Source organism: Hippopotamus amphibius, chromosome 17 (assembly GCF_030028045.1).
Source record: "Hippopotamus amphibius kiboko isolate mHipAmp2 chromosome 17, mHipAmp2.hap2, whole genome shotgun sequence".
In the NCBI taxonomy this organism is placed as follows: domain Eukaryota; kingdom Metazoa; phylum Chordata; class Mammalia; order Artiodactyla; family Hippopotamidae; genus Hippopotamus; species Hippopotamus amphibius.
The window spans coordinates 8,914,118-8,942,039 of NC_080202.1; the positions used below are offsets into that span (position 1 = coordinate 8,914,118).

Here is a 27,922-nt window from a genome sequence, read left to right on the forward strand (position 1 = left end):
CCAGCCTCTCCATCCCGGCCAGATACCAGCCCCCCCAGGGAAGGCTGGACCCAGCCCACGCAAGCGGCCTCTGCCCGACCTGATGGGTCTGGCCACGTCGCCTGAGCCCGCGAGCCCCACTCCAGAGCCACCCGGCGCTCGGGCCGAGGCTCCCACTTCACTCCCCGGGGAGGTCGCCCCTCGAGTGACTCCAGTTCGCAAACTCCCAATCGCTCCTGCAGCCCAGGAGCCACAGTGCCCTACACCTCACCAGCCTGAGGGGGGTGCCCAATAAATGAACTTTGAAGACCAAAGCACAAAGGCTTTAATGGAGAGAGGCGGGCGGTGGGGAGAGAAGGGGTGGGGGGGTGCGGGCCCTCCAAGGCCTGGGATTAAAGCGTGTGGAGGTCATGACTACGCCGGCTCAGCTTCTCCGGGTCGTCCGACGCCATGAGGGAGAAGTCTCGGAAGATGTCGAGATACGTCTCGTCTCCTGAGGGGAGGGAGGAAGGGCTGAGAGGCCGGGTGGCTCGGCCCTAGCACGGAAGAGCACAATAGGGACAGCCCGGCCTGGCAAGAGCACGCGCTTCCAGCGTGGGTGGAGAGGACATCTGCACCGTCAGGGCAGCGCCCTCGCCTATTCTTTGCTCTGTTTCAAGGACCTGGCGCGTAGGATGCGCCCAATACATATTTGTTGAATAAATGACGTAGTTAATTGATGAAGCGGGACACAGGGGGTTGGGGACGGGTCACCAGGGGCCAGGAGCCCAGAGTTACAATGTTGTGCAGGCAGACAGGGGGGTGGGGTACTTTACCAGCCTGGCCCTGGGCCGCATCGGCCTCCCTCATCTTTGCCAATCGCAGCCTGAAAGGGTGAGAATTAAGGAACGTTATTCTCTCTGCCCCCCGCCCCAACTTGCCTCCTTTGAGCTGGGTTGTTTCATTCACGTGTTTCCCCAGGGTCCAGTGCTTTAAAGATGCCTAACAACAATACTGATGAATGATGCTTCTCTCAGAATAAACACCTTCCTCGGACCCTGCCCAACCCCCTTCCTACTCCAAGCCTCAGTCAACTCTTGGAGCATCCTTTCTCTGTCTGGCCCCGGAGCCGGCCCCGCCCCTCCCCAGGCCCCGCCTGGCATGCTGGGGTCTCGGCATTAGCCCCGCCCAAGTGGACAGTGCAAGCGCTAGCCCCGCCTCTTCAGGCATCCTCACAGAGTGACGATGTCAGCGTTAGCTGTTTCCACGGCGATGGTCAGAGGGTCTCTGCCTTCAGAGTCTCGAGCTCCCAGATCGGCCCCCCGTTTCAGGAACAGGCAGGCCAGCCTGGACAGGATAGCCAAGTTCAGCCGGCCCCTCACCCCACCTGGAGCCTTCCTCCTAGAGGCCATCTCATCCCTGCTGCCCCTACCCCGTGTGGCCAAGAATGGTTGCGTGGTGGAGCGGGCCCCGGCCGTTGCTGTCCACTTGGTTCACGTTTGCCCCGTTCTGGAGGAGGAACTCACAGGCCAGAAGAGAATTCTGCATGGAGAAGTAGAGAATGGGGAGAGAGGGTGGCATCCTCAGAGGCAAATTTAAAGATACTTTCGAATGGGGTCGGTTCAGAGGGTGGGTATGGGACGGCAGGCTCCGCTCTGGCTCTTTACGCGTATTCATACATTCACTCCATACTACAGCCTAACGAGGTATGTTATCCCTATTTTCCAGATGAGGAAGCTAGGTACAGGGAGGTTCAAAACTGTGAGTGGTGAGGGTCTGGGTTCAAACCCAGGTTTGTCTGCCTCCAAATCTCACACTCTTAGCAACCAGGCTCTGTTGGTTATCACTCCCTATGGGGTGGGAGAGGGCAAGAGCTGGGACCAAAGTCAGGAGCAGGGGAGGAGAGGAGGAGCCTAAGGGTGGGGTGGGGAGGTCGGCAAGACTCACAGCAGCTGTGGCCTGGATCAGTGGTGTGGTGTTCTCCTGGCCCCCGTTGACCCAGTTGACATCGGCTCCATGGGCGAGGGCATCAGCCATGGTGGGAAGGGATGGAGGATGCCCAGCAGCTCGAAAGAGCAGGGCCCCAGGGTGCAGGCTGCCCAGGTCACCAGAGGGTGGCCCTGTTAGGGGGAACCAGCTGTGAATCTGGGAAGAAAACCCTCAGCACAGTCCCCTGATGCTGTCATGGGACAGGTCACTGCCCAACTGTGGGGAGGCCTTTAAGACTGAGGATGGTGGTGGGAGTGGATGTGGGCAGGTCCCCCAGGGCACACGAGATAGACGACATCGTTCACCTCTTCCTGTCCCACCACCCTGACTGGCTGGGATGTCGGGGTGAGCTGATGTGGTGCTGGTCAGCCTCAGCTCTCTTGGCTCCTCTGTTCCAGCCAAACTCACACCCTCCTCCACAGGCCTCTGGAGACCCTGGCTCATTCTCCCGACTCTCCTCATGCTGGTGACACCCTCACATAGCCCTTCCTGCCTACTCCCAGCCCCACAGTCCTTCCCATCCTTCACCATAATCCCCGAAATTCTCACCTTGTAAAACCAGTGCCAGCGTGGTCTGGCCTACCCCCAACACTGTCAAGGGGAACACCGGGGCCCCAGACCCTGTGCCTCCCTACTGGGCTTGGCACAGTGCTGAGACACGGCAGGTGCTCAGCAAACGCCCAACCAGCCCTATACCTGGCTTGGATCTGAAGCTCCCCGGCTGGGGCCTGATGGTCCCCGGCTTTGGGGGCACAGGAGGTTGCCCCCTTGGGGGCCCCCGGCCACCTCTTCGCCCTCGAATCTCCGGAAGCTTGGTCAGGAACTTCTTCTCTACGTATTTGGCGTGAATCCAGGCCTCCTTCTCTTGCCTGGCAGGGGAGGGTTGCGGGGGGTGGGGAAGAAGGGGACACTCTTCCCTCCTCCCATCCCAGGCTCTCCTCCCTCCATCCCCACAAAGGGGGCAGCCCCAGCCCTTCCACCCAGCCTCACCGGGAGCAGGTGGGCCCTGGCTTCTTCACTGCCATGGCCTCCACACGGGCCTCATAGATTTGGTTCATGACAACATTTCCCAGCTCACACATGAGCTTCAGGCGGCCCAGACGGAGGCAGAGACAGACAGGTAGGGTGCGGGTGACCGTCTGAGCCCTCAGGGCTCTGCAGCCCTGCCCTCACCCCGCCCCCACACTCTCACAGCACCGCAAGTCACCTTCACGAGTTCCGGCTCCCATGAGTCAAGGGTTAGGGACCGGACTTTGGAGAAATGAACTCCAAGGCTCCTGGAGGGCAGGGGGGATGTCAGGCCCTCTGTGGGGGCAGCAGCTGGGGGAGCTGCTGCCGCTCCTGAGAAGACCTTGGGGCAGGGTCCTGCGTGGGGGGCCCGTGCAGGGGCGCTGGACCAGGAGGCAGCAGGGCAGCCGGGGCCACGTAGCCTTGACCTGGATCTGGCAGGGTCCCGCCTGGTCACCATTCCCTCTTCTCCCTTCTTCTCATCCTCTCCAGCCACCTCCCCCCTCGCCAGGCACTCTGGCCTGGACAACTCTTTCCACGCCATTCGCCCTCCCCGTTCCACCAGAACAGTACAGACTAGCTAAGTCCTCACAACATCTCTCTCTGCTTTTCGTCAGCTCCCCGGCCCTCAGCAGCCCTGACCTCACACCTCCTCCAGGCAAGCCAATCAACTCCCCGGGGTGGCCCCCTACCCTGGCCAGACCAGGACACTGAGGGGCCGGGCCCACCTTGCGCCCCACAGGTGCTGCCCGGGCCTGTGCCCGGTGACAGGCAGAATCAGAGAGGAAGCCCCGGCACGGAGGAAAGGGAGGAGCCCTTGTCATGGGCTCTCTGTTGCCCCCGCCGCCAGGAGCAGAGGCCCACGCTCGGGACCTTGGGGAGTGACCTGTGGATGCCGGAGCACTGAATGCACAGGGTGACGCCGAGGTTGATGCTGGCCCACTCGGGCGCGGGCTCCCGGCAGTCACAGCACTGGGCATTGCCGTCCACGCTCTGCACCTGGGCTGCCACATGCCCGACTCCGCCAGAATCTCTTCCCCTGGTCATCCCGCCGGGGCCCAGGGTGGCAGCGGAGCCCATAGCTAGGTGTCCTGAGCCCTGGGGGGGACAGGGAAAGAGAGAGTGGCTGTGAGGTCTAGAGGAGAGGCTGGCCCATCTGTCTGGGCAGCCTGGCCCTGCACCCCCACGTTAAGGTACCTGGCTTGGACCCCGAGGGCTGTCATCAAGGCGAGCCTGGCTGAAGGCCGTAGCAATGCTGCTCTGTACGGCACTGACCCACAGCTGCAGGAGGCGCTCTGAGTCAGCCTGCAGGAGGCAGGACCTGGGCAGGAGGGGAGCCGGAGAGCAGGGAGGGGTCTGAGGCCTGGGGAGCCAAGTGGCAGGATGGGCAGGCTGACGTTCAGCCAGTGTTCAGCTGGCACCAGTCATATTGAAATACCTCTGCACCCGTTGGTAATATCCTTCTAGATATCCCCCTTCACGCTGTACCCTCCCCCAGCCTGCCCCCCAGTTGAGCCACCAAAGGGTTAATGCCTGGGGCTGCATGCGGGGCCTCCAAGACGCTGCTCCAGGGATGCCTTTGTGATTGGCCTTGCCTTCCTAGTTGGTAAGACTGAGACGCGCGGGCGCTGGGCACTGCACTCACTTGCTGGGGGACACCACCTCAAAGCAGAACCGCCGTTCTGAGTCGGGACAGAGCTTCACGGTGCAGAGACGAAGGTCATCCACCACCACCGTCACAGGGTCCTGGCCGGGGAAGCAGATTCGGGGGGCAGGCGTCCAGGCAGCCACAGCAGGGCTGAGTCCTCCTGGGTGCAGGTGTCCAAGACCTGGGTCTACTCACCTTGTACTTCTTCTGATAAACCAGTTGGTTGCTCTGAATAGTGAACCAGCGTCTGGAGGAGGCAGAAAGAGCTGATGACACGGGCAGTATCGGGATGTGGCTCGGGACAGGGACAGGAGAGAGGCTGTGCACGAAGCTCCATAAGGATCTTGCTGAGAGGAGAGAGACCCGGGCTGCCCATCCCATGAGATGTTCCAGAGGAGGGCAGCAGAGGTACAGCCAGGGACATTGAAGGGGTGCTATTCACATCTTGAGTACCCCAGATTTGATGATATTTATGAAGACAGCTTTCCAGCAGATGGCAATAAACTGTGTTGTCTAATAAAATGTCTATTGCTACAATTTTTGGGGGTCCAGTGGTTAGGAGTCTGCACTTTCACTGCCGAGGGCCCGAGTTTGAGCCCTGGTAGGGAACTATGATTCCGCAAGCCGCACAGCACAGCCCAGCCAAAAATAAAATAAAATTAAATTAAACAAAGAAAGAAAGAAAGAAGTATCTTGGAGAAGGGCCTCTGGCGATGGCTCTGGAAGGGGAAGGGTCAAATTGAGAGCAGATCGCCACTCTGCTCCACGCCCTGCGATGGCTCCCCACTTCCCTCAGAGCACAGCCAGCAAGGCCCTGTCATCATTCACACCCGCCTTAGCTCCACCTGCATCTCTACCACTTCCTCCTCCCTCCCTCTGTCCACACCCAGGGCCTACTCTCTGTTCCTCGAACCTTCCAGGTTCCTCAGGGCTTTGGCGCTGGCTCCTCCTTCTGCCTAGAACATTCTCTCCCAGACAGCCTTCCAGTCTTCACTCAGAAGTCATCTTTTCCTGAGGCCTATCCTGACCACCCTATTTATTTATTTTTATCATTATTGTTATTTTTTGGCTGCACAGCTTGTGGGATCTCAGTTCCCTGACCAGGCCCTGAACCCAGGCCGTGGCAGCAAAACCCGGAATCCTCATCACTAGGCCACCAGGGAACTCCTTGACCACCCTATTGCGATCCCAACTCCTCCCCAGCGCTCCACATTGCTTGCTTTATTATGTTTCGCCTATGGTACTCTTACCTTCTAAGATATAATTTACTTAATCATTATGTTATTGTCTGTCTTTGCTGTTGGAATGTAAACTCTCTGAAGGCAGGGGGTTTGTCTGTTTTTCTCGGCTATAGTTACTCAAAAAAATTAACCCAATGGGTTTGGCTGATTGGGGTGTCTGCTCCTCACCTGCTCCAGGTTTTAAATGCATTGCTGGCCCGTTTGAAGAGATGTCCTTCCATGACCAGGCCACCAGGCCCCTCCTTTAGGCTTGGCTCTGGTTCCTCCCCACCCAGCTCCTGGGGGCACAAAAGTGTCAAAGGGCAACTGAAGTGGGCAGAGACCAAAGCCCCTGGCCTGTCCGCCTCCTGCCCACAGCCCCAGCCCTGACCTTCTGTTTCAGCAGCACGTGTCTCTGTTCCATGTCCCTCTTCTCTCGAGCTGAATTCAAGACCAGCTGGTGTAACTGAGCACAGGAGGGGCATCTCAGATGGCCCTGGCCTCCCCTAACCAGCCCAGGAGAGTCATCTCAGAGCCCCTACCCTCCCTCTTCCACCTGTCTGCTCCCTGGGGCTCTACCTGGCCACCCAGCTCCTTGCGATACTGGGCCAGCCGGCTCAGCTCCTCGTGGCCCTGCTGGAAATGGATAGCCTGGGCCTCCACCAAACGCAGCACCTGGAGGACAAGGTGGGCAGGGGGCAGACCCCTCTCTTTCCCTCTTCCCTCCTGCTCCCATCAGCAGGCTGCTCCCTGCCCTGCCCTCGCCCCCACTGAGACTCACAAACTCCATGATGTCAAATTTCCTCTTGTCCTCAATCACATTGATCTGAGAGCCCAAAAAACCTCAGGTCAGCCTTGAAAACAGAGAGCCCCCCCCCCAACACTGCACACCAGCGATTCTCCAGCCTCGAGGTGACTGAGGCCCTGGTACCCCGGTACCCCAGGAGGACAAGTTGGGACAGGCACCTGCAGGGCATAATCCAGGGCCCGTCCCCGGTACCCAGCTCGAGCAATCTTCAAAGCAGCTCCGGCTTCTTCTGCCTCCTGGGCCCGGCGCCTGGGGACCTCTGCATTGTGGATGAGAGCAGCCTCCAGGCTCTCGGCCCCCCGCCAGAAATCCCGGCGAGCCTCTCGGAAGCCCCGGAGACCTCTGGGGGTGCGGGGACAGCATAGAATCACCGATACACCCGCCCGCCCCTAGCAGAGAAGTCCCTGAGGTTCGCTCACAGCCTTGCAGCTAGCCTATGAGTGGTCAGAACTCCAAGGGGCTCCTCAGGATGGGGGATAACAAGTGGGCCACCAGAAACCCCCAATCTCACAACGGGAAGAGGGCTGGAGGACTGGTTTCCCTCCTAACTCACTCCTTGACCAGAGTTTGGATTTGCTGCTGCAGTGTGTGCTGGGTGGCATCTAGAAGCTCCTGAGGGAAGCAGAAATTGGCAGGTGGGGGTCAGGACCACAGATGACCTTGCTCCCCTCACCAGCCCCGGCTACCCCCACTTACCACGTGGCTGTCCAGCTTGTGGCTCAGGCTCTGAGTGAATTTGTCCAGACACTCCTAGGCAAGAAGAGGCAGAGAGAGGTACCAGGCATGGGTGCTAGGGCCCTCGCATCCCTAGACTCAGCCTGCTCTGGCCTGAGACCTGCAGACCCCAGACCAAACCCTCCTCCCTTGCACAGGATCTCTCCACATCCCAGACACCACCCCAGCCTGGTTTGGACCCTCCTCATACCGCCATCATGGGCTCTGGTGGGCCCAGGTGGGCCAGGTCACAAATGCCGGCAATGAAGGCCCGGCTGGCAGCAAGGTAGTGGCGCCCACTTTCCAGGAGGCCATTACCCAGCTTGAGGAGCTAGGAAGCAACAAAATAGGGAGTCGTGCCGGGCACCACCAATACCCAGTGCCACCCCACTCCTGTCGTGCTTCCTCTCCCTTTTCCCAGGGCTGTGCCCCTCCCTCCCCACCTCACCTACACTTCTCTGCAGCCCAGTCCAGTTTCTAATACACACGTGCTGCTTTCTCATCTCTTTTCTTTGTTCCCACTACTCTATGCCTGGAACAAAATTCCTCCCAGCCTGTCACCAAAGCCAGGGTCAGCTTCACCTCCAAAATGTCTCTCCCGCCCTGCTCCATCTGCTTGGTTCCAGAGTTCCCCAGAAACGCCATCCTCACACACTGCCTTGCTCGCAGGATGAATGCTCTACCTGGTTGGTATTCAATTCTACAAGATTTACTGTCTGGAGTTGTCCACTCTGTGCTTAGTGAACATACCCTCATAAATATTCATTGGTCAGCTAGGCCACAGGGTCAGGGCAAAGATGGTGCTCCTAGGGCCCATTCTGTCTGGCCCCAACTACAAACAAAGAGGCTTGATAAACAAAGGGACAAGTGACTGGCCTGAGGAGGGTCTCTGGGAGAGCCAGGTGGCCAACCCAGAAGCCAAAGCGAGGTCTTCTGACCCCTGGCCCTTGCTACCTGCAGAAACTGCACTGCTCCTGAGATGACACCATTGGCTCTAGCCCAAGTACCGTATCTGGGATGGGGCAAGGGTCTGTGGAGCCTGTCAACTCAGCCGAGGGAGCAGGAGACCACCAGGGAGGAAGCAGAGGCTCAGAGAATGTGGGCTACATAGGTGCCTGTGGAACATTTGTTGAACTGAAAAACACTTTTCAGGGCTAGTGAAGGCTTCAGGGAAATATAGCTTGACTTGAAGACGGCCGGCAGTAATGGTCAGGAAACTGCCCACGATCAAATCTTATCAGATGTCACCATCGGGTGTGTGTGACAAGGGACAAGGACCCGGATGATGACAACTCCACTGTGTGGAGGTGGGGGACTGAGTGTCTAGCTTTTTCCTTATCCACCCCACCTTCCTAAAGAGCTGAATAAAGACTGAACTAGTGACAAACTGGTACATCCACACAACAGCAGGGTGCTCAGCAATGCAGAAGGAATGAGCTATTCCTCCCTGAACTATTAATGAGCTGCTGCTAACTACTGATATGTAATAACTGGAATAAACTTCAAAGACATTATTCTGAGAGGGGGGAAAAAAGGCCAATCTTGAAAGGTCACATACTGTATGATTCCATCTAGATAACAACCTAGAAATGACAAAAGTCTAGAGATAGAAAACAGATGAGTGGCTGTCATGGATAAGGAAGGGGGTGGGGAGGGTACCATTACAAAGGATGGCACAAAAGAGCTCCTTTGTGGTGACAGGAGTTTTGTATCTTGAGTGTGATGCTGGTTATAAGAATCTATACGTGTGATAAAGTGCCACTGAAGCAAACACACAGTTCTTTTTTAACAGTATATGCACAACAGATAAAATCTTTAGACAAGTAAAGTCTTTAGACAGTTCACTGTATCACGCCAATAGCAATTTCCTGGTTTGGGTAGTAGACTACAGTTATGGAAGATGCTGCCATTGGGGGAAGCTGGGAGATGGGGGAAAAGTAGACAAGAAAAAAATTGGCAAGCCTGACAGACACAGGCTAAGGTGAACCCTGATCACCCCCACCCTTGCATAATCCTCACCGCTTGAGTGTGGGTGAGTGAGACCCGTGATTTGCTTCTAATCAGTAGAATACAATACGGCAAGGGCGATGGGACGGCACCTCCAAACGCCAGAGGTGATGGATTCGCTCCTATGATCACCTTCTGACATAAACTGATGGCATCTTGCCAAGCATATGCAAGGGAGACCGTCCTGTTGGCCTTAAAGAAGCAAGCTGCCATGAAGGAAACTGCCTATGGACAGGGCCCCGTAGCAGGAAACCACGGGTGGCCTCTAGGAGATGAGGGCCTCAGTCCGGCAACAGCAAGGACCTCAATTCTGCCAATAATCACGTGAGCTTGGAAGAAAACCCTGAGCTGCGGATGAGGCTGCAGCCTCTGCGGACACCTTGGCTGCAGCCTGTGAGACCCTGAGCGCAGTTAAGCTGTGCTTGACTCCTGACCCACAAAAACTATGATAACACCTGTGCATTGTTTTCAGTCACCAATTTTGTAATAATTTGTTACACAATAATAGAAAACTGATATGGCAAGTAAACATACAACATGTCAGATTGAGATAAATGCTGTAGAGGAAAAAAAGCCAAATAAGGAGGGGTGGGAGTGTGCCATCTTTATAAAGAATAGCTAGGAGGGCCTTGCTGTGTGTGTGAAAGTGTTTCACTGGTTTGTTTTCCACAGTCAGTCTGTGGGCCCCTTGAGGGCAGAAACCACCTACTTCTCCCTCAGGCACCCAGGGTCTCGCATAATGCACGTCTCAAGAACTGACCAAGTAAGTCCACAGGTGAGGCTTGTTTCCCAAGATTCCGAGCTCCTTGAGGGTACAGAGCCATCTTTTGGTTTCTCTGTAGCCCCCAAATATCTACCCCGCTTGGTTAGCATTCAGTAATCCCCGGAACTCAGTCTCCAATTTTCTCCCTGGCCCCACCCCTCTCATCTTAATCCCACCCCGGGTGGGTCACCCTTCTCCACGTCAAGATCACCTTTTCCAGCCGGGTCTCCAATTCTGACACTTCCGCTTCCACCAGCTCAATAGAGGCTCTGGGAAAGGAGGGATGGAACAGGAACAGAGCTTGGGTCCATCTGGTCTGTCCGCCTCAGCAGGGTCGGGGGTTAGGGTTTGGAGGGTGGAGGGTACAGACAGAAAAAGCTGATGGGTTATGAAGAGCCCACCCACCCTCTCACGCTTGCTCACTCTGCACAGTGTGGGAGCCGCTATGGCCCCCGGCCAGAGCAGGAAGGGTAGAGAGAGGGTGGATGTGGCGATGGCAGGAAGTTGCTAACCGCCCAGTGCAGGTGCTGGGGGAGGGGCAGGGGTCCCAGAGAGAGGAAGGAGGGAATGCCAGCTCCGGGGGTGAGAGAGGGTGGAGGGACCCCCTTCACCCATGCAGTGGGTGGTGAGGATCAGAGCACGGGATTTGATAGCAGAGGTACTGCTTTGGCGTGTAAGCTGTATCTCCCTTTGAGACTTACTCCCTGGAAAGACATCCTCCGACTTAGGGAAGATTTTGTGTGTGTGTGTGTGTGTGTTAGGGGGTGTTGGACCTCCCCGCCTCTGCCCCCCCCACCCCGAGACCTGTGCACACTTACCGGAAGCGGGGTGAGTCCTTAAGGCACTCCTCGAAATCCAGCTTGACCGTCATCTCAGCTTGACTGCTCCGGGGCCAGTGGGCCCTGGGGCCTGGAGGGTGGGGATGCAGGTGGCCGCACTCCCTGCCCCAGGGCGGGGATGCTGATGAGGAAGGAGAAGAGGGTCTTCTCCAGGGTAGAGCCTGAGGGGTGGGGGGGCGCAATTCTTTCCCTAAGTGGAAGGGATGTTCTAGGAGGAGCTCTCACCCCACACTTCCAGGCAGCGGTGGGAGGGGTAGAGGCGGGGCCTGGGTGGTAGAGAAGGGCCTGAGATCAGAGAAGCCACAGCCCCGCCCTCGGAGACTATCTGTAGTCACCTTCCTACCAGGGGCCCTGGTCTCTTCTACTTCATTCTCCTTCAGTGGTCGAGTTGTGGAGGCCTGAGAGATACTGGTTCAAATCCTGATTGTGTGACCCTGGGCAAGATCTCTGATTCCCAGTTTCCTCATCTGAAAGATGGGGATGGTAACTCCTACCTCCAGGGTTGTTGTAAGACTTAAAGACGACACTGCTGTGTGGTTGACTGAATCACACCAATCCCTGTCAGCCTGGGTCTTCTTGGACTCCTGGGTGCCTGTTGAGTCCAGTCCCCCAGACCACTCCAAGCTTTCTGCTCTGCTCTGCCTGCCCGTGGTTTCCTGTGTGTGAACTTCCCTCTCTGCCCTCCTCTCCCCAATGACAGCTCAGGTCCAGCCTGGGCCACTAATTCACAGCACCCAGACTCCTGCTCGTCTTCTCTTTATTGTCTACCCCTACCGAGGGTGCTCAGGGGGTGGGGGGAAGGTGGGCCCCCACCCCATCCCCGGCTGGCTACAGTTTCCATTGTCTGGTTTCCCCCGCCTGAGTCCACTGGAGCCGCAGAGTTTCATCTGGAGAGAAGAGGGCTCATCTGGGTTAGTGGCTTTCTTGCAGCAGGCAGGAGATCTGGCCCACGTGACCCCCCGACTCCCTATAACCTACCCACTCAGCCCCTCTCCCTCCCTAGCCAGCCCCTTGCCCCTGCCCAGGCTCACGTCTGTGCTGGTTCTGGTCTGGGGAGTTGGGGTGGCTTCCAGGTTCCCTCTCTGAGCCTTCCATGCTTTGCCAGTTCAGCCCCTTGGACACTAGCCACTGACACCAGCCAGACATTGCTCGGGACCCACTGTCTCTGGAGGATGGGGCAGTACCTGGAGCAGGGTAGGTGGCAGAGAAGAATCAGGAAGGAGGCATGGGGCAGTGGTGGTGCCAAGGCTGGGGGGAGGTCTCAATCCCTCTGAGCCTCGCTGGGTCCCCGCCATACAATCCACATTGCACACAAGGATGTTTAGGGCCTCTCTCATCACCTGTTGCCGATCTACTGGCCTGAAGGCAGGAGGGGTTGGGGGGATGGGAGCTTGCCAAGAGCCAGGTCTGGTGAGACGGTGGCCCGGTGTCCTCACCAGGCTTCGATGACGTCACTGTCATTTTCAGGGAACTCTCGGTGGCCTTGTAATCCTGCGAAGGGCTTCCGGTGTGGTCCAGCAGACGGACCTCAGTGCTTATGGGATTCTCAATCACCCAGTTCAGGCTTGTGGAGCCTGGAAGCATCACAGGATCCGGGTTGGGGCACCCATCAGTCTGCTGGTTCTCAGCCCGCTGAGTCCCAGGCTGGCCCTACCCAGCTCCCAGCTCTCACTGGTCTGCTGCTCATCTTCTGTATCCTCCTCAAGTTCAGGGTGGGGGGAGCACCGCAGGTATCTTCCTTTGCTATAATACTCCTTGCGTTGCAGATCCATTTCCCTCTCCATCACAATGGTGGTGGATGAAGCTGGGGACTGACCTCTTAAAGCAGGGGAAGCTGAGGAGTCAGCCAAATCAATCCCAGTCTTACAGCCACCTAGAGAATACAGGCCGTCAGTTCCACTGTGACCTCTGAGCACTGGGAAGAAGTTCAAGCCCCAGGTTCTCATCTCACTTCTATCACCTCCTCCCATTTTAGAAAAAACATCAGTGACCTTTCCACCTCCCACGGTTCTCTTGGGCTTTCTGTTCTTCCTCCCCAGCCAGGCTTCCTTGGGCCTATCCTGATGGGGACCCCACCCCAGCTGTCCTCTGTCTTCCCTGGGGTCACTTTCCAGCACGACTCCCCTCTCAGGCATCAGAGCCCTGAGGAAGACAGACTATGGTGGAGAAGGTTCTGGACTACAATTCCCTTGGGTCCCCGGGCCCCACCATAGCTAACCTTTGGCTTCTAGGATGTGGTTCCTGACCACCAGGCCAATCTCATCTTTGACTCCTCTGGTCAGTCCTCTTGCCCCGCCTCTCTCCACAGGCCTGGGCTCTGGGTCCGGCAACATACCTCGACCGCCGCTGCTCATGCTGGCACCGCCCACAGTGCTGTTCTTGTTGTTATCCAAGGACAGGTTTTTCTGAGCCTTGAGGAACTTTCCTTCATTGTAGTGTGCCTTGCGGTGCTTTTCAAAATCGCTGGATTCTGTGGGCCAGTGTCAGAGCTTGGCTTTCCTGCCAGGCTCCCGCTGAAGGCTCACTCCACCTCCCTTTTCCACTCAATCCCTGTCCCTCATCTCACGTGTCTTGGAAAAGTTGTCTGAAGACCCTGAACTTCTGTTATCATTGTACAGGACCTTGGGGCAGAAATTGTCCATTGTTGCAAACCTGAAGGGGAGGGAGACCAGTTGGGGGCACGGAAGGGAGAGAACAAGGGGAGCAGGTGGTAGATGGGGCCAAGCTGACTGAATCCCCCGACTTGGCCTCGGTGAGTCCTGATCCAAACTGTAGTACCTCCCATTTGGGGGGCCAAAAAGCAGAGCTGGCTCCAACCCGAGTTCAGGAGTGGAGGGAGGAAGAGGACCCATGTGCCTACTGATCTCTGGCAGGGCTCTCACCTCTGTTCTAGCTCCTCAGGAGTCATTGTGTGAGAGGTCCCTGCAAGCAGGTCTTCATCGCTGCCCTGCAGCCTGCACGGGAGGGAGGAAGCAGTGCCTCAGAGGGGGCCAGCAGGCAGTCCCCCACTCCTTTGAGTAGGGAAGAGAGTCTGGGCTGAAGGGCTAAGGCTGAGGGCTCAGCACCTGTGGTAGGGAGTGCTAGGCTCATCCACCTTCATAAATCCATAGTCCTTGCCAGCAGGGTGGTAGGTCGCCAGGATATTCATTTCATCCCAGTGCTGAGACTTTCTCCTTTGGAAGAGGGAAGGACACAAAAAAGGAGGAGGAAACCTAGTGCCTTCCTCCTCACAGCCCTCTCTCATTCTTTCAGTCATTCAAAAACTTTTTCTTGTAGTTCCAGAAGTGTAAGAGGCTGGGGATGGGGTCACAGCTGATGATAATCATGTGCTATGTAGTCAGGGTTTATCCAGTACCTGCTACCCTCTCAAAGGCTAAGGAACCTCAGATTTCCCACCCAATTACCCTCACCTACTCTCACTTATAGTTTTTGGGACTCCGCCCCTACTCCTCCTCCTCTAGAGTCTGGAATCTCTTTCTCCCTGGCTCCTTACCTCCCCGCCCTGGGGGATTTGTGCATTACGGTGGAGCTGTTGTTTTTTAGGATGCTCCGGGGCCGGTCCTCACAGGGTTTATCGGGGTGCATGCAAGTTGACCCGGAGCCCGGAATATATCCCAGATTGTACACCCCAGGCCCCGAGGACCCCAGGTTGGACGTCCCGGATACACTGGCTCCAGGGACGGAGGGATTAAACCCGCCAGGGTGTATACCGGACCCAAGACTGGGGCCCGCGACCTCCCCAGGATGCTGGTCGAGCTCGGAATCGAGGACTGCTGTCCCTCCGGAGGGCTGGCTAGAATCAGCACTGCGAATTAGGATTCCCCCGGAGTGCATGGGGGGCCCAGAACCGTGAAACATGGCTACTCCGGAGGGCAGCCCGGCGCCTGCCTCGACTTCTCCGAGGCCTCCTGGCACTCCCCTGGTTGGCCCTCCAGGGGATTCTCCATTGCGGCCGCCAGCAGCCCCCAGAGATTTCTGCTTCTCCATGGGCCCACTAGAGGGCCACTCTCAGCTACCCCGCCCCGCCTCCCAGCTCCACATAGCCCCGCCCCTGAGGCCCCGCCCCCACCGCGGCGGGCGGGGGACGCCTGGGTCCCTTCCCCCACCGCTCCCTGGAGCCGCGGAGCGGGGAGGGGGAGCGGATTCAAAACTGCATAGGAACATCCGGCTGGGAGCCTATCCGCTTGCCCCTCCCTTTCTGTCCCACCCTAAGACCTTTCTTTGTCTCTAGGATTTGTTCCCGCCTTTCTCCCCCATCACTGCCCTCATCCGAACAATCCAATAGCAGTCAAGGGTCCTGGACCTGGGGCGAGAAGCCCAATTGTGACGTCACAGCCCTCCACCCTTAGCGTGAGCATCGGGAGAGTTGTGCTAGGGATTTGTTAATAGTTCTGGGGATCTCTGGGGATTGTCAGCGCCGTTGCTTGAAACTGCCTGTCGGGGTTCCTTTGGGCTATTCGTGGCTTTAAAACCTAAGTTTGGTTAGAGTTCAAGATGGCCTTGACTAGAAATGTCCGCGAGCTTCTTTTCCCCCCAGAGCCGGCCCGCTCTGCCTCTGCAGACAGTTGTGATACAAAGTGGAGGGACTGCGACACTGTCGAAAGACATATCCGGCCCGGAGGGCAGACATTTTCATTTACAAAGCTACTAGTTTCCTGCCGCGCGTGCTCAGGGCGCGCTCACACGGCTTCGAAGCCTGCGGCGCGAAGGAAAAACCCCCTCCTCTTGCCGTAAAGCGAATCCTTCAAGGTGTTTGCCTGCCTAGACGAAGGCGGGGTCGCCGGTGCCACTGTCGCAAAGCAGAAAGTGTTCGGGCGCCACCCCCCCGCGTCGTAAAGATGCCCGCGGCGGTCGTTTCTTCCACTGTCGCAAAAGCTCCTGGCCCGTCTTCACCCCTCTGGAGCCACTCCGTCACCTCGCTGTGCCGTAAAGCAAACCTGCCCGACCCTGTCGTCCTTTTTCTTCCCACCGTGGTAGTCCTTAGTTCCCTAGCCCGGGATGCTTCATTGCCCGGCACTGCCGTAAAGCATATCTGGCCCCAGTCCCCTGGTCCTATTCCCTTAGGGCATCCGTGCACCGCGGTTGCCACGGTGCCGCCAAGCGCGGCTGTCGCGCGGCCCCGGTGTCAGCGGCGATGGCGGCGGGGTCGGGTGGGAGTGGAGGCTCTGGGGGAGGCCCCGGGCCAGGGCCGGGTGGGGGTGGGGGTGGGGGCCCCGGCGGGAGCGGCCCAGGACCAGGGTCCGGCGGGGGTCTGGGCAGCGGCGGGGAGCTGCACCCGCGCACCGGACGCTTGGTGAGCCTGTCGGCCTGTGGGCGTACAGCGCGGCGGCAGCAGCCGGGCCAAGAGTTTAACCACGGGCTGGTGTTGAGCCGGGAACCCTTGCGCGATGGACGCGTCTTCACCGTCCGCATCGACCGCAAGGTGCGGAGCTGGGGCCGCGGAAGCGAGACGTGGAGGGTGGTAGGAGGGGACCAGAAGGAGATGGGGGAGGACAGCCAGGGTATCCCACATCACCGGGTACCGAGAGGGAACCGCCAGATAGGACACCAGGTGATGGGCAGGAAGGGAGCGTGAGGCGGAAACATTCCGTCTCAAGGAGAAGGAGGCAAGGAGAGCTTGAGTTTTCTCAAGATCCAGGAGCAGGGAAGGGACACGGGGCCCCAGCCACTATAATGGCTAGGGAACAGACCTCCTGGAACAATTTCTGGGAGATGGAGGATGGAGAGATATCAGAGATATGTTGGGAGGAGAAGAGAGATAGCTAAGAAAAGAATAACCATTGAAGGACAAACTCACCGGTTGAACCAGAAAGATGGGTGAGGAGAGATGCTCGGAAAGCAGGAGATGTGTGTGCCAGTTGCGTGCTGCGGTGAAGAGGCCAGGTGCACGCAGATAGAATTTGGGAGAAGAGTGAGTTTGAGTACAGTCAGAGCCTAGGAGAGAATTAGGCCGGAAGAGAGAGCGATGTGCAAGAGCAAGGAATATGGACGTGGATGGAGAGCTGTGAATTTGGCTAGTTGAGGGGCCACAGAGACCAGGGCCGTTAGAGGCGCCGGGGGCTGGGGCCAGGGAATATAGCCAGCGTGGTGAGGAAAGGCACGGGGTCGTAGACAGTGAACACCCAGAGTGCAGAGCAGAGTTCCTAAAGGAGAGCGGGCCCAACCATCCCCTGAGACCAGAGTCCAGAAAATACCTTGTGGGATTGGATCTCTGGGTGGTGATGCCTCGTGTCTTGAGAGAGCAAAGCCAGTTAGCTGTCTGAGAGGTGGGAAGAGGGGGACACAGTGACCTGTGAAATGTGGTTTCCCCGTGGCGGGAGACCAGTTCGTGGCCCATCCTGAGCCTCTGTCCACCACCCCATCGCAGGTCAACTCCTGGAGTGGCTCCATTGAGATTGGGGTGACGGCACTGGACCCCAGTGTGCTGGACTTCCCAAGCAGCGCCACGGGGCTGAAGGGGGGCTCGTGGGTAGTGTCAGGCTGCTCGGTGCTGAGGGATGGACGTTCTGTGCTGGAGGAGTATGGGCAGGACCTGGACCAGCTTGGCGAAGGGGACCGTGTGGGAGTGGAGCGCACGGCTGCCGGGGAGCTGCGGCTCTGGGTGAATGGGCGGGATTGCGGTGTGGCTGCCACTGGCCTCCCTGCTCGTGTCTGGGCCGTCGTGGACCTTTACGGCAAGTGCACCCAGATCACCGTGCTACCCCCTGAGCCGGGCTTCAGCCCCCCTACTCCCATCCCCACACCTCCCCTCGAGCCCTCCGCCCCCCCTGAAGATTCTGCCTTGGCTGAACAGGGGACCTCTGGGGACGAAGGTGAGAACACAGCTAGGGCAGTGGCGGAGGGGCGGGCAGAGGGAATGGCTGAAGGAATGGGGGAAATGTAATGACAAGTGAGGCTGGGTGTGGGCATGGCCACTCAGACCCCTGAGTCTGTTGAAGGGAAGAGCAGGGGCTAGAGGAGTGGTCTCCTGGCTGTGGGCCCTGCAGCAGGGGCTGAACCCTTATTCCCCTCCCATCCCACCTGGTCCCCAGCCTTCATGGTGTCTCCAGCGCAGGCCCGGCCGGAGACGTTTCCTAACAGCCTTGAGTCGCATAATGGTGAGGGCTCCGGGGAGGCCCTGGGAAGGGGAGCGGGAAGTGAGGTGGACAGGGAGGGACCTCAGGAGTGGGGTAGGGAGAGTGCGGCAAGCCTGAGGGTGAGAAGACTCATTTCTGCTTCCTTCTTCTCTCCTGCTGCCATAGACTTTGCCAGCATGGAGCTCTCCGAGGTGGTGAGCAACGCCATCCTGTCTGCCTACAATGGGGGGCTCCTGAATGTGAACCTGAGCTCCCCACCGGCAGGGGAAGCACCGGGGCCTAGTGGCGCTGCCACCTCGCCCATCCTCACTTCCAACGATGCCCTCCTTTTTCATGAGAAGTGTGGAACCCTCATCAAACTCAGCAACAATAATAAGACGGCAGAGCGCCGCCGGCCCCTGGATGAATTCAATAATGGGGTCGTCATGACCAACCGCCCACTCCGAGACAATGAGATGTTTGAGGTGTGCAAGGTCTGGGGGTGTGGCCGGCACCTCACCCTCTGGGAGCTAGAGATGGGGCTGGAGCCTTGATGCTGGAAGGGGGTGGGCGTGGCCTGGGGAAGAGCCATGGACGGAGAGTTTTCTCTGCATTTACACTCCCCACCTCTCCCTTCTGCTGTCACTCCACCCAAGATCCGCATCGACAAGCTCGTAGATAAGTGGTCGGGCTCCATTGAGATTGGTGTCACCACCCACAACCCCAACAATTTGGAGTACCCAGCCACCATGACCAACCTGCAGTCAGGTACCAGCCCCTGGCAGGGTGGGGGCATGGCCTGTGGTCGCTGAGGTGCAGGGATCCCGAACCCTGACCAGGTGTCCACTTCCCCCAGGCACCATCATGATGAGCGGCTGTGGGATCCTGACCAACGGCAAGGGCACCCGCCGGGAGTACTGTGAATTCAGTCTGGATGAGCTGCAGGTGAGCGTGGGCACAAAGCATGGGCCACTCCCCAGGGGTGACCCGGTACTGTGCAGCCCTGCCGGGGCACTGTGCTCTCTGACCTAGAGCAAGGCCCTTTATCTTTTGCCAGAAGGTTCCTTCTGAGAAGACAGGGTTGCCCAACAGTTAGGCACTCAGATTTGGGAATCAGGTGGGGTCAATTCCTGTTTCCGTTTGGCCACCTGTGGCATGATCTGCGGCAAGAAGCGTATCCTCTTTGGTAGTTATTTCTTCTTAATGTTTAAAGATGAGCCTGTTAGTAGTATTTGATAGACTGTCCTAAGGCTTAACAAGTTGGTGTGGATGAGGTGGTTTCACACAGCGCCTGACTTGCCCGTGAGCGTTCGGAGTGGTCTGAGACACACTGGAGTGCGTTGGAGCTGCTTCCCCGTCTCATGGCGTGGTGGGAAGACTTGAGGACCACTCTGTTCTCCCAGTTCCCAGGACAAGTCTGGGGCCTGATTGTGAATAGATTCCAGGCTGTTATTTTTCTGCTTTGAATAGGAGGGCGACCACATTGGTCTCACGAGGAAGTCCAACTCTGCCCTACACTTCTTCATTAATGGCATTGATCAGGGTAAGGGGACGCTCAGAGAGGGCGGCTGGGCCAGGGCTTTCGCTGTGAGGGGGTCTGTATCTCAGCCTCTTAACCTGTTTCATACCCCATTGCAGTGTATTGACTCTTCTCCCCTCATCCCTGCATTCCCTGTGCCTTCCATCCCTGCAGGCGTGGCTACCCCCTTGACGCCCCCAGTGGTGTATGGTGTGGTGGACTTGTATGGGATGGCCGTGAAGGTGACCATCGTCCACAATAACAACCACAGTGACCGCCTGCGCCGGAACAATGCCATCCTGCGGGCGCTGTCCCCTGAGGGTGCTCTCCGCCGGGCTGCGCCCGCGGCCCAGGCAGAACCCGAGCGCCTGCTCTTCCACCCCAACTGTGGGCAGAAGGCAGCCATCACCCACGAGGGACGCACTGCCCTGAGGCCCCAGTATGGCCCATGGGGTGGGGAGAAGCCTGCGAAAGGGCTCTGATGGGATTGGGTGAGGGGGAGGGAAGTGGGGGGCAGCAGGCGTCTGGTCTGGGGCATCCTGGACAGAGGCGGCGGGGGGTGCCTCCCGGAGTGTGAAGCGTGGCTGCTTGCCTCGGGCAGTGGCTGTCGGGCAGGCATCACTGGGCTGAGCTTTGGCACACTCAGTGTTTGTCGGGGTCTGAGTCCCCACTTGCTCTGCCCGCAGTGCCACCGACGACTTCAATCACGGCGTGGTGCTGAGCAGCAGAGCCCTGCGGGACGGGGAGGTGTTCCAGGTGCGCATTGACAAGATGGTGGACAAGTGGGCTGGCTCCATTGAGATTGGCGTCACCACCCACAACCCTGCCTACCTCCAGTTGCCCTCCACCATGACCAACTTGCGCTCTGGTGAGCTCCCAAGGAGGGAGGGCCAGGGTGGGGGGCTAGGGAGGAGGCTGTCCCTGAAGCCCTGAGGCTTGTTCTCCGGCCCTGCTTTCACTTGTTTCATCGGTGACGACTCATTCGGTGGCTGAGGAGTGCCGCGTGGTCAAGGCCTGTGGCTGGCTTGGGAACTGTAGAGTTTTCTTGCTCTGCTCTGGGGAGAAAGCAACTGTCAAAGAAAAGGCAGGCTGGGCTGCTGGCTTCGGGGAGCACCTTGGGGACCGCTGTGGAAAGGAGAGGAGCCCTGGCTTCCCCCTCATGGCCTTTGCCGCTCCTTGTCCCCCTAGGGACCTGGATGATGACAGGGAATGGGGTGATGCACAATGGGACGACCATCTTGGACGAATATGGGCACAACCTGGACCGGCTCAAGGTGGGAGAGCGGGGGTACCACCAGGTGGCAGAAGTGGGGAGGTGGGCGAGGTGGGGCTGCTGCAGGACCAGCCCAGGCAGGAACTCCGCCTGACTCCTCACTCCAGCCCCCCTTCTTCCAAGGCAGGGGACACGGTGGGCGTGGTGCGGCGGGAGGACGGGACTCTCCACTTCTTTGTCAATGGGATGACTCAGGGTCCCGCCGCCTGGAACGTGCCCCCTGGCGTCTATGCTGTCGTCGATCTCTATGGCCAGGCAGCCCAGGCCACCATTGTGGACGACGTGGGTGAGGGCCGGGCTAGGCAGGGGTTGGGGTGGCCTTGGGAGGCCTCAGAGACAACTGTAAGCCTAATGGGTGATGTCCACTCTTGCAGAGGTGCCCCCGGTCCCCGAGCCACTCTCCGAGGGGAATAACCAGGTGTCTCCAAGCTCCCCGTCATCAGGGGCCGGGGGCTCGGACCTCCGCTTCCACCAGCTGCACGGCAGCAACGCAGTCATCACCAACGGGGGCCGCACCGCGCTCCGCCACAACTGCCGCAGCGAGTTCAATGACGCCATTGTCATCTCCAACCGGTCAGGGTCTAGACTTTCACGTCCCCACTTTCCTACTACCCAGTGTCGGCCACCCAAGTAGGGCCTGTCTGATGGCCATTCTCCCTGGCAGGGCCCTAAGGGATGGAGAGCTGTTTGAAATTGTCATTCAGAAGATGGTGGACCGCTGGTCAGGCTCCATTGAGGCTGGTGAGAGGCATCTGTGTGTGTGCGCACGTGTGTACGCACGCATGTACGCTGGCAAGAGGCATTGGCTGCAGGAGTCTGGGGGCTCGGCTCTGACCCACCCCTGCCTCCTTGCAGGAGTGACCGCTATTCGGCCAGAGGACCTTGAATTCCCCAACACTATGACGGACATTGACTACGATACGTGGATGCTGAGGTTGGGCTGTCTGCTTTGGGGACCAGCTGGGTGGGGCCGAGTGGGGCTGGCTGGGATGAGGGAAGCAGGGTTTGGGGCCTGTGGTGGCCATAGACAGTGACAGACCTAGGGGGTCTGGCTGCCCCTTCATTTCTGGGAAGGCCTTCCCCCCCAGACCCTTAAGGTAGCTTCTGCTTTTCCCTGGGGGGATCCCAGGGATGTAGGAGACAAGATTGGGTCTCAGACCCCAGATTGAGATCCCAGTCCAAGGCACTGGAAGTTTCTAACAGAGACTGGGCAGAGGCCTGTGTGAGGAGGAAGCTAGGAGGCTGACCGACCCCTTCTGTCTTCCCCCCAGCGGCACAGCCATCATGCAAGACGGTAACACGATGCGCAACAACTACGGGTGTGACCTTGACGCACTGGGCACGGGTGCCCGCATTGGCATGATGCGCACGGCCAAGGGCGATCTGCACTACTTCATCAATGGCCAGGACCAAGGCGCTGCCTGCTCAGGCTTGCCTCCCGGTAAAGGTGACTATTCTGTGGCTTTCGACCTGCCACCTTTGGCCCAGCCCACCCCCGGCCGTCAGGCTGCTGACCGCTTCCTTTCTTGCCCAGAGGTATACGCGGTAGTGGATCTATATGGTCAGTGCGTCCAAGTGTCCATCACCAATGCCACCGGCCCCATGGACAACAGCCTGGCGACCAGTAACACTGCCACTGAGAAGTCATTCCCCCTGCACTCCCCAGGTTCAGCCAGCAGGGCGGGAGGGAGGGAGGGCCCTACCTGCCTGCTGTGGGCCTGAGGGATGCAGCTTCCAGGTCACAGAAGCTGTTCAGAGACAGGCTGGCAGCAGCAGCTGCAGGCCGAGGGGAAAGGGGAGGGATCAACCCATGGCAGGAAGCAGTCAAGACGAGGGGAGGATGCTTCCCTGCCACCAAGGGGCCGGGACACCGTAGCTGGGGGTGGCAGGTTTGGGACTGAGTCTTGCATGGTCAAAGAGGGGGCAGGGGTCTTGAGGGAGTACTGGAGATGGGACCTTTGTGTCAGCTTCCAGCTTTGCCTGTGTCCTGTCTGAAGCTTGTTCCCCCAATCCTCCCCCTTCCTCTGGTGCCATCTTTCCACAGTGGCTGGTGTGGCTCACCGATTCCACAGTACTTGCGGCAAGAACATCACCCTGGAGGAAGATGGCACGAGGGCGGTGCGTGCAGCCGGCTATGCCCACGGCCTCGTCTTCAGCACCAAGGAGCTCAAGACTGAGGAAGTCTTTGAGGTGGGTGGTGGCGACATGACAAAGGAGGCTGCGGAGCCTTCACAGCCGGGCCAGACTGCTTCCCACCCTCTTTCCCCCCCAGTGCTGCTGAGAGTTTCTCTCTTTCACAGGTGAAGGTGGAGGAGCTGGATGAGAAGTGGGCCGGTTCCCTCCGGCTAGGGCTCACCACACTAGTGCCTGGGGAGATGGGGCCTGGAGCAGGTGGTGGCCCGGGGCTGCCTCCCTCCCTGCCAGAGCTCCGGACTAAGACCACCTGGATGGTGTCCAGCTGTGAAGTGAGGCGTGACGGACAGCTCCAGAGAATGAACTATGGCCGGAACCTCGAGAGACTGGGGGTGAGGCAGCTGGCTCCAGGGACGGGGGTGGGCCTGGGAGGCGGGGTGGCGGGGAGCGGTGGGCTGAGCACTCATCCTTGCCTCACCCTGGGCCTAGGTGGGGAGCCGTGTGGGCATTCGCCGAGGGGCAGATGACACGATGCACATCCTGGTGGATGGAGAGGACATGGGGCCTGCAGCCACCGGCATTGCCAAGGTAGACCTAAGACCTGCCTTGGGTCTGGGAGCGGGGCCGAGTCCTCTGCTGGTCTCTGACTTCCGGGTGGGTGTGCGCGCAGAGCGTGTGGGCCGTGCTGGATCTGTACGGGTCGGTGCGGGGCGTCTCCATAGTCAGCTCCACCAGGCAGGAGGAGCCGGAAGGCACCCAGCCTCCTTCCCCCAGCTCGGACACCGGCAGCGAGGGCGAGGAGGACGACGAGGGCGAGGAGCACGGCCTGGAAGTAAGGCGGCAGCAGGGCCCACTGGGCACAGGGACAGACCGTTGGTGGGCCACTGGCCAGCGGGTCACCTTTGGGTTCTCTGATCCAGTCCTGGGTGGGCGGAGGCTTATTCACAGGCTCCGTGTCAGCCCTAGTGGCGTGGCTTGGGCCTTGCGTCGGCAGCCCCAGCAGCTCAGTCTCTCCTCCACATCAGGGCCAGAATCAAGTGGCCATTATGCCTACAGCCCTCGAGTTCCTTGAGAACCACGGGAAGAATATTCTCTTGTCCAATGGGAACCGTACAGCTACACGAGTGGCCAGCTACAACCAGGGCATCGTCGTTGTCAACCAGCCCCTGGTGCCCCAGCTGCTGGTCCAGGTAGGCCTCACCTCCTTGTCCCCATCTCCTCTTGTTCAGGGTGACCCAGGGCCAGCCAGCCTGCAGAAAGCTTTTCCAGGTCGAGGATGAAGTGGAAGGCACGCCCCTTGGGCGAGCTTCCTGGGCTTTTGTTCATACCCTGTGGGGGGAATTGTAAATCAGTTTCTAGGAAGTAGCCAGCTCCAGGCTGTGTTGAGGGAAGCAGTGGGGAAGGGTTGGGGGAGGCTAGGGAAACTCCTGATCCTACCTGTGGGAACAGGGCATGCTTTCCAGAGGAGGGGGCCTTATGCTGCAAACTACAGGATGTCAGAGTTGGGCAGGTGAAGGAAGCCCCTGGGGACTAGAATCCTTTCAGAGGCAATAGCAAGACCAAGGCCGAGAGAGGGAAGGACACAACTGAACCTGCAGTTTCCGGGCCCTCCAGGCATCAGGAGGGGCGGCCTCCCAGGCCACACTGAGGGGCGCCGTCTCCCCCAGCTGGGCTGAGGAACCCCGTCCTGCTGGGTGGGCGGGTGACCTCTTCGTAAGAGGCCGCGATGGCAGAGTCGTTGCCTTTTCCCCAGGTGCGGATAGACTTCTTGAACCGGCAGTGGACATCTTCCCTTGTCCTGGGAGTCATCACCTGCCCACCGGAGAGGCTCAACTTCCCTGCTTCTGCCTGTGCCCTCAAACGGGCAGCCTGGCTGCTGCGGGGCCGCGGGGTCTTCCACAACGGTCTCAAGGTGGGTAGGGAGTAGAGGGAAAGGAGCGGGCCAGGCCTCTGAGGAAGGAGGGGCTGGCCCAGAGGGAGAAGAGGGGCCCCTAGCCCTGGAGGCAGGACCACGGGTATAAAGGGGTCCTATAGCAGGTGGGTGAGGGTGTGAGTGTCATCACCTGGACAGTCTCGGGCTTACTGTCTCCTGGAGAATGTTGCCGGGGGAGTGGGAGGTGGAGAAGGGGAGATGGACTCTAGGTCTGAAGCAGGGGCAGTGGGTAAGGGTGGCAGCAAAGCCCAGGCACTGGCTACCCGAAGCTTAGGGAAGGGCAGGGGTGGCTACTGCCGGTGGAGTCTGATCTCTGGGAAGACAGTCGGTCTCTCCTCCCAGATCTGTGAGAAGTTTGGGACAAATCTGGACACGTGTCCTGAAGGCACCATCCTGGGACTGCGGCTGGACAGCTCTGGGGGGCTGCATCTCCACATCAATGGGATGGACCAGGGGGTGGCCGTGCCAGATGTCCCCCAGCCCTGCCACGCGCTCGTAGACCTCTACGGGCAGTGCGAGCAGGTTCGTTGGCAGTGGAGGCGGGGAGGAGAGGTGCCTGGGAGGCTGGGCTGTCTGAGGAAAGGGGAAGTCTGGAGTTCAGGGAGGGCATCAGCAGGCTCTGGGGGCTGGTCACACTCTGGCTGACCACCTTCTCCCCCACAGGTGACAATCGTGAGTCCCGAACCAGGGGCTGCCAGTGGGAAGAGTGCTGGAACTCAGGGGGACATGGAGAAAGCGGACATGGTGGACGGTGAGCCCGTCCCAGGGGCCAGGATCCCACCTCCCCCCCACCGTGTCCTTCTGGCCTCAGCTCCTGTGACCTGTGCCCGCTCTGCTCCCTCAGGTATCAAGGAGAGTGTGTGCTGGGGTCCACCGCCCACCGCTAGCCCCCTCAAGAGCTGCGAGTACCACGCCCTTTGCTCCCGTTTCCAGGAACTGCTGCTGCTTCCTGGTGAGTCCCCAGTCCCCCAGAACCTGCCTCATTGCCAGCCCAGCCCAGGGCCACGGCCAGAGCCCTGGAGACCGGTAGGAAGAGGCCACGTGGCGGAGACCCAGGGCGGGAGCCACGCCACAAAGTCTGCCACTCACTCTCCACAGAGGATTATTTCATGCCTCCGCCGAAGCGTAGCTTGTGCTACTGTGAGTCGTGCCGGAAGCTTCGAGGGGACGAGGCCCACAGGCGCCGCGGGGAGCCCCCCCGGGAATACGCGCTGCCCTTTGGCTGGTGCAGGTTCAATCTCAGGTACGTATGGGGCAGGGTCACGTGTCTCCCTCACTATACTTTGCCTCCTTGAGAAAGGAAGGTCCAGAGAGGGTGTATGGAAGAAGACAGAACTGCTTGTCTGGAGAATGACCTTGGGGAGCCAGTGACCTTTGACCTACCTGGCCTGTTTGTCTACCTCCTAGAGTGAATCCCCGCCTGGAGGCCGGGACACTGACCAAGAAGTGGCACATGGCGTATCACGGGAGCAGCGTGGCAGCCGTCCGGAGGGTGCTGGACCGGGGGGAGCTGGGAGCAGGTACCGCGGGGCCGGCAGAGGCAGGGCAGGCCAGGCCCGTGGGCCATGGGAGGGCCGTCCTGACCCAGCTCTCCACAGGTGCTGCTTCCATCCTGAGCTGCCGACCCTTGAAGGGAGAGCCTGGGGTAGGATTTGAGGAGCCTGGCGAGAACTGCGCGCCTCCTCGGGAGGAGCAGCCCCCTCCGGTGCTGCTCTCCCCCTCCCTCCAGTATGCTGGGGCTGAGACCCTGGCGTCCAAAGTGCAGTGAGTACACGGGAGGGGGTCCAGGGGCCACGTGGGTCTCCATGATTTCTTCCCCTCTCCCCCCACCTTGTCTCCCTAGTTCCTCAGTCTCCACCCAGCCTTTTCCTCACAGTCTTTGCACGGGTACCACTAATTTTGTCCTATCACAGAGAACAAAGAAGGGAACCCTGGCCATGTGGAACGTGTGTCCTCTCTCGCTCTAGAATGTTTATGCATAATAAGTATTCAGTATTTTTAAAGGTGACAAGTAAGTACTGTGGAAACAAAAAGTAGAGCGGAGTGAAGTGGATCAGAAGTGTGGTTGGAGCAGGCATATGAGATAGGGTAGTCCGGGTAGACATCATTAAGAAGATGAGAAAAAATTTCAAAAAAGGTGAGATTTGAGCAAAGACTTGGAGAAGGCAGGAGGGAGTTAGCCGAGCAGGCACAGCGAGGAAGACCATTTCAAGTGAGGACGGCTACAGCCAGGTCCCTGTAGGGAAGGAGTGATTCCTGGGAGCGGCAAGGCCAGCGGCTAGCTGCAGTGGTTGCAGTTGGAGAGGGGGAGAGGTACTGGGCCTCACTGCCCTATTTCTGCCTCTTGCGACAGATTCCGGGACCCCAAATCCCAGCGGACGCACCAGGCCCAGGTGGCGTTCCAGGTGTGTGTGCGCCCTGGCTCCTACACCCCCGGCCCCCCCTCCGCTGCCCTCAGAGAGCCTCCGGACCCTCACTTCAGCCCAGCCGAACTTGAGTGGGTAACCAAGGAGAAGGGGGCCACGCTCCTCTATGCCCTGCTGGTACGGGTGGAGTGAGGGGTGAGGCCGCACCACTACAAGCACAGTTGGGCCTCGGCCCGCGGACTCTGAGTGACGACTGCCGCCACCTCATTCCAGCGACCCACGGCATGCACGGTGCTCAGCCCGGCAGCTGCACAGGAGCGCGTGGGCAGGCTCTGAGACTAGCTGGGGAGCGGAGCCCGGCCCGTCTCCGTCCCCGTGCCCGGGGCGGACAGCCCCGCCCTCCTCCGAGGCGAGGGCGCATTGGGGAGCCCGCCGCAGGCCCTGGGGAGCCCTCGCCATGCACTGATCTGGGGAGCGCGACAACCCCCCCCCCCACACTTAATTTATTTCCGTTTCTGTTCCTGGTTACTGTGAATCCTGGGGAGTCTCCCGTGCCCCACGCGAAGCTGCTTTTCCGGCCCGGGCGGGAGTGGGGAAGGCGGCGCCGGGGGTCGGGCCTCTGTACAGTTGTTACTGACTCTGATTTCTAAGGAGCCAATAAACGCCGTCTCAGAGCAGCCGTCTCGGCC

The 27,922-nt window shown here is 59.2% G+C and overlaps 2 protein-coding genes across 18 annotated transcripts; one reads left to right on the plus strand and one right to left on the minus strand.

The window, feature by feature from the left end:
* Positions 1-292: 292 nt before the first annotated feature.
* ACAP1 (ArfGAP with coiled-coil, ankyrin repeat and PH domains 1) lies at positions 293-19,708 on the minus strand. 8 transcript variants are annotated; one of them, XM_057716623.1, is made up of 30 exons: positions 18,768-19,708; positions 14,020-14,127; positions 13,837-13,908; positions 13,521-13,606; positions 13,173-13,424; positions 12,627-12,827; positions 12,391-12,528; positions 11,986-12,138; positions 10,934-11,075; positions 10,327-10,384; positions 7,557-7,676; positions 7,328-7,381; positions 7,185-7,243; positions 6,790-6,973; positions 6,605-6,649; positions 6,403-6,498; positions 6,215-6,289; positions 6,013-6,122; positions 4,799-4,850; positions 4,601-4,701; positions 4,153-4,276; positions 3,842-4,053; positions 3,155-3,224; positions 2,938-3,032; positions 2,644-2,816; positions 1,906-2,078; positions 1,391-1,500; positions 1,195-1,305; positions 795-844; positions 293-472 (listed from the first exon to the last, which is right to left on the minus strand). In XM_057716623.1, exons 1-30 carry the CDS (start codon positions 18,803-18,805, stop codon positions 372-374), a joined length of 3,363 nt encoding a protein of 1,120 aa, XP_057572606.1. In that variant the 5' UTR covers positions 18,806-19,708; the 3' UTR covers positions 293-371. The 8 variants fall into 8 exon arrangements, with proteins under 8 accessions (XP_057572606.1, XP_057572605.1, XP_057572604.1 ...); XM_057716622.1 differs by having other exon boundaries at positions 10,934-11,024; positions 12,295-12,528; XM_057716621.1 differs by having other exon boundaries at positions 12,295-12,528.
* NEURL4 (neuralized E3 ubiquitin protein ligase 4) lies at positions 15,840-27,915 on the plus strand. 10 transcript variants are annotated; one of them, XM_057716613.1, is made up of 29 exons: positions 15,840-16,376; positions 17,322-17,766; positions 17,986-18,051; positions 18,196-18,494; positions 18,666-18,777; positions 18,866-18,954; positions 19,480-19,552; positions 19,703-19,967; positions 20,215-20,396; positions 20,717-20,802; positions 20,909-21,083; positions 21,176-21,374; positions 21,466-21,542; positions 21,657-21,735; positions 22,073-22,242; positions 22,336-22,467; positions 22,846-22,991; positions 23,102-23,326; positions 23,424-23,522; positions 23,605-23,766; positions 23,960-24,124; positions 24,688-24,846; positions 25,210-25,389; positions 25,531-25,618; positions 25,712-25,819; positions 25,966-26,110; positions 26,275-26,387; positions 26,466-26,631; positions 27,221-27,915. In XM_057716613.1, exons 1-29 carry the CDS (start codon positions 16,089-16,091, stop codon positions 27,423-27,425), a joined length of 4,698 nt encoding a protein of 1,565 aa, XP_057572596.1. In that variant the 5' UTR covers positions 15,840-16,088; the 3' UTR covers positions 27,426-27,915. The 10 variants fall into 10 exon arrangements, 9 of the variants coding, with proteins under 9 accessions (XP_057572596.1, XP_057572601.1, XP_057572602.1 ...); XM_057716611.1 differs by having other exon boundaries at positions 15,841-16,376; positions 22,073-22,248; XM_057716615.1 differs by having other exon boundaries at positions 15,841-16,376; positions 20,925-21,087.
* The last annotated feature ends 7 nt before the right edge of the window (positions 27,916-27,922 follow it).

Bases quoted from the DNA above. Each gene is read 5' to 3' on its own strand.
- ACAP1 (XM_057716621.1), bottom strand. From the start codon at position 18,805: ATGCCCCCACCCTGCCAGGGGCTGGTACCTGACTGCAG. The intron at 11,076-11,985 runs GTGAGCCTGGGC...CTTCCTCATCAG, and splicing joins AGACCAGAACCAGCACAGAC to CATCCCCGCCCTGGGGCAGG. The intron at 1,306-1,390 runs GTAGGGGCAGCA...TATCCTGTCCAG, and splicing joins ACCATTCTTGGCCACACGGG to GCTGGCCTGCCTGTTCCTGA.
- NEURL4 (XM_057716611.1), top strand. From the start codon at position 16,089: ATGGCGGCGGGGTCGGGTGGGAGTGGAGGCTCTGGGGGAGGCCCCGGG. The intron at 22,249-22,335 runs GTGACTATTCTG...TTTCTTGCCCAG, and splicing joins AGGCTTGCCTCCCGGTAAAG to AGGTATACGCGGTAGTGGAT. The intron at 23,327-23,423 runs GTGAGGCAGCTG...CCCTGGGCCTAG, and splicing joins GGAACCTCGAGAGACTGGGG to GTGGGGAGCCGTGTGGGCAT.